The 4,412-nt window shown below is 29.5% G+C and overlaps 1 protein-coding gene across 1 annotated transcript; it reads right to left on the bottom strand.

Moving 5' to 3' along the window:
* Positions 1-284: 284 nt before the first annotated feature.
* Positions 285-1,911, bottom strand: LOC115703110 (cysteine-rich and transmembrane domain-containing protein WIH2). Its single transcript, XM_030630611.2, has 3 exons — positions 1,688-1,911; positions 1,333-1,519; positions 285-593 (listed from the first exon to the last, which is right to left on the bottom strand). Exons 1-3 carry the CDS (start codon positions 1,728-1,730, stop codon positions 548-550), a joined length of 276 nt encoding a protein of 91 aa, XP_030486471.1. The 5' UTR covers positions 1,731-1,911; the 3' UTR covers positions 285-547.
* Between the last annotated feature and the right edge of the window lie 2,501 nt (positions 1,912-4,412).

Below are 4,412 nucleotides of genomic sequence, written 5' to 3'. Positions count from 1 at the left end.
CCTCATCATGCTTTAATTTGATCATCGATATACACTTTACGAGGATTCCCCATCTCATTAAATATGAGATCGCCAAAATAAGATAACTCCCTCTCAATGAAAAGCAATAGTAGACATTTGAACTCTTAATCTAAGTAAAGATGTCATAAAAGCTTTCCTACTACTTCACCACACATGTTGTAAAGCTGTCCATTGTACTTGCACACATGAAATAATCTCCCACATTCACATAAGTTATGTACTTGGAAAAACACTTTTGATTTAAATTTGATTCACAAAGTATGTAAGTAAACAAAAGGATATGTCATTGGAAGCAAAGAAGGTTCATTTCATGTGACATGATACTTTTAACAATTTAAACAATCGACAAAGTAAACAAAAGAGAATAGAGAACTAGACAAATAAAGATGCAACTCATGAAACTCGAGACAGATGGAACATTTTTTGTTTTTGTTTTTTGACAACCAATAATGCCAATAGAATTTTTTTGTACGACTTGAGATTCAATCTCAGATTTCAAATCAGAATGATGGGCATTCCTTCCGAATCAAAAGCAGGCATCCAAGAGACAGCAACAACATAGAGCAGCCAAGCTGTATAAACACCCAAACAAACATAACTTTAATCAGATTCTTCATATAAATATATATTGCTAACATATATAAATTTTGGTAGATACAAAGACAACCAACTAACCCACTATTATAGTGGGTCTCACATCACATGAATAGGGTACTAAAGATTTGAGCATAAGAATTATCTCACATAAACAAACAAGATTTTAACTACAAGACATGATTAAAAGCCAATATTACTGCTTACCTAAATTTAATATTACACATTAATAGAAACGCCAAATAAAATATAAAAATTATCTTCTTCCTAGAAATCTGAGCCTGAACAATTTGTCGTGTACGACCTTAAAGACATCGAAAGATCAGAGATTCAGATTGCAATGACAGAAAAAAAGAAAAAAAAGGACGGCATCAATTCCACCCTTGATTTGCTTATAATAGAAAAAGGGTATTTTAGAACCTCCAAACAAAATAAAATAAATAAAAAAAATTGGGAATTTTTAAAAACTAAAATCCTCCCAGTGGAGAGAGACACGGCATCATCCACACCACAACACAACAACTACAACGAAACGCGCATTTTAGTTACTCTATCGTGCGCTGTCCAAAGAGATAGAGAGAGTTGACTCGCTCAAAACTCAAGACGTACGAGCCAGATCGTCTCAGATCTGAGTCATCGAAGCGAGTTTCAACAAATCAAAGGTACCGAGTGACAGAGACAAACATAGAGATACAGAGAGAGAGAGAGAGAGCTTACCAGCCTTCCATGAAGCCGCCGCTTTGTTTTTGTTGTTGTGGGGGAGGCTGAGCGTACTGAGGAGCGTAAGGTGGAGGGTAACCCTGTTGAGGATATCCTTGTGGAGGATAACCTTGTTGAGGATATCCTTGAGGAGGATATCCCTGTGGTGGATAAGCATCTTTAGGATATCCTTCCGGTGGATAACCTATTCCAATATTCAAAAACAAAACCATATTCAATATAAATTTTCCGATCACACAGTAAACCAATCGATTCGATTCCCTTAAAACAGATCTAAACAATAGAAATCTACAACATTCGGTCAAGAAAATCATAATAGAAATTGGAAAAAGAAAAGAAAAAAAGAACTGACCTTGAGGCGGAGGAACACCAACTGGAGGTTGTTGATAACTCATTCTTTTCTTCTTTCTTGATTCTGATCGTTTCGGATTTGGGTCACAACAGATTTGAGAAGATTTTTTTTTTTCAGAAGAGAGAGAATGTGAGAGAAAAAAAGGAGTAGCAATATAGGTAGGAGTAGGAGGTGTGATATTTATACAAAGGAGAAAATATATTGATTAATATAAATATTATTTAAAAAGAAATAATAAAATAAGTATGGGGGAGGTTTGTTTGTTTAATTGTTTGTTCGAACAAAAGTGACAGTTTTAAAGGGTGCGAAAATTTTCATTATTAATTTTAGTTGGCACTGGTAGTAGCGTCCTATTGGTTATTTGTGACGTGTCAATTTTTTTATATAATATTAAAATGTATTTTTTTTTTATTTAAATTTTAATCCAAATATCAAATTACCAAAACTCCTTATGGCATGTTAGCTAAAATGTATTTTTAGTGGTATACGTAATAAATTAAAGATTTTTCGTTCTTAAATTTATATCTACACGAGTTTTTTTTTTTTTTTGTCTAACGAGCCTTGCCAACCAGATATAAGTGCGGTTTGGTCAGAGTTGTATTTTGTTATTATAATTTTTGTTATATATAATATGATTTTGAATGTTTTTAGTCTTGTTTGAGTGATATGATTTTGGTTATTTTGTTTCGGTTTTTGTTATTGTTTATTCTTAGATGACTCTATCAAATCGATGTTAGAGGTTAAGAATAACGAGTTTCATTAAAAAAATTGTTAATAGTGTAGTTATGAATCTTACACGATAGTTGAGTGCTTAAATTACGAAGTTGAATGATATTACAGTAGTTATCATTGTTATCATTTGAGATAAATATACTAAGTGTTATTAAGTTTAACTATAATTTTATTTATTTATTGTATTTGTAATTTTTATATTTAGTTTGTTTTTTTAATTCTAATTCTGATTATGTCTCTAACAAGAGAGATATTCTTATTGAATTGTAAATTATTATTTTAATTGATTGCTATTAAAAAATGGTAAGATTTATAAAAAAAATAAATTGTATTCTTAGTTTGATTTTTGTTTATAAAGGATGATATTTTTGTTCAAAGAAAAAAAATGTTCAGTTATTTTTCTTATTTAGTTAATTTTTTTTTATAATAATCAGTTAATTTTTTTATTATTTAGTTTAACTCCTTCTAAAAAGTGAACGAAAGAAGAGGAAGTTAGGTTCGTTAAATAAATCCCATGACGAACATTTCAAGAAAAATCCCTAAAGAGAAAATAAAACAGTTGTTTGTTAAATATAAAACGACTTAGCCCAAATAATAAATAAATAAATAAATAAATAAAGAAGAAGATAAATATAAAACGACAGCACTTTGGCAAATTCCGCGTCTTAAACGTGTGCTACACTGTAGCATGACCAGACAGAAGACCCGAAAAAAAAACAAACAAGTGGGGAAACTTTATCCAATGCAGATTTTAATTTGGGGAGGCAGTTAAAGAAAATAAATTCAAACTAGGTGTACTTTTCCAATTTTTGTTCCTCAAATTCAGATGATACCTTTTAACCCAAATAAAACAATATTATTTTGCAACCAAAACAAAAAAAATTATTGAAAGGTTCATTGTTCAACTTTGGCTGTCTATTGTTCAAATATAAATGAGTAGAATTATAATTATTTAAGATTTAAATAATTTATAGTGTCGAAAATAAAATTAATAATTTAACCACAAGTGTAATAATAAATTATTGGAAAATTCTACCATGCACATCCTTAAAATGGATATATTGATTCACTCTTATCTGTTTTAGCATCCGAAATAATTTTTTAGTCAAATTTTTTCTTATGGTACGTTATAGTTATTTAAGACATCCTGCAAAATTTTAAGAAATTTGGAAAAGTTTAACACGCCGAAAACTATGTTCAAACATTGTATTGCACGCGTGACTATTTTATTTTATACGCGTGTAAAATTGACTGTTTGAACATTGTTTTCTATATGGTAAATTATTCCGAATTTCTCAAAATTTTGTAAGATATCTTAAATAGCTATAACGTACATGAATATGAAAAAAAAATTAGACTAAATTTTTTTTCTAAATGCCGAAATAGGTTAAGAGTGCATCAATACATCCTTTTAAGAAGGTGCACTGTAGAATCACCCTAAATTATTTAAATTTTATTTTTGATACTGTAAGTATTTAAAAATTAATAAATAGTCAACAATAAATATATCGTACACAATTATAAAAATTAAATAGACTATAAAAATTTCTTTGAGTCTGAAATACATAAAGAATGTATCAAAAATACATTTAATATTTTTAACATATGAATTTGAATACTGAGTAACACAATTATTGAGTTCTATATTGGGGGGCTTGGTGGTTATAGTTTGGATTTTGGTTCCTATAAGATTTGATGGCTTATGTTCTCTATTTTATTTCCTATAATTTTCAGTTTTAGTTCCCTTAATTTGTTTTCTAGAGTTAACAGTTGTTAAAGTGAGAGATGATAACTCTTTTGCACTTTTTACATTTAACGCTTCAATGATGGTGTCATGTCATATATTCTCTCATCGGCGTGGTTAGCTTCGAACTAAGATAGTTAGACTCATGTCTCATGCCCCTAAACCCGAGAGTGAGTCCAAAATTTTGATGAAAATATAATAAAATATAAATTAATACTTAATCGTATCTATACAGGCATTAATTGATTG

This window comes from Cannabis sativa, chromosome X, assembly GCF_029168945.1.
Source record: "Cannabis sativa cultivar Pink pepper isolate KNU-18-1 chromosome X, ASM2916894v1, whole genome shotgun sequence".
NCBI classification, from domain to species: domain Eukaryota; kingdom Viridiplantae; phylum Streptophyta; class Magnoliopsida; order Rosales; family Cannabaceae; genus Cannabis; species Cannabis sativa.
Note: the sequence above shows the minus strand (reverse complement) of the source record. Positions and strands in the feature narration are given on the sequence as shown.

Coding starts and splice junctions, on each gene's coding strand:
- LOC115703110 (XM_030630611.2), bottom strand. CDS start 1,730: ATGAGTTATCAACAACCTCCAGTTGGTGTTCCTCCGCCTCAAG. Junction 1,520..1,687: donor TGGTGTTCCTCCGCCTCAAG/GTCAGTTCTTTT, acceptor ATATTGGAATAG/GTTATCCACCGGAAGGATAT. Junction 594..1,332: donor GGCGGCTTCATGGAAGGCTG/GTAAGCTCTCTC, acceptor GTGTTTATACAG/CTTGGCTGCTCTATGTTGTT.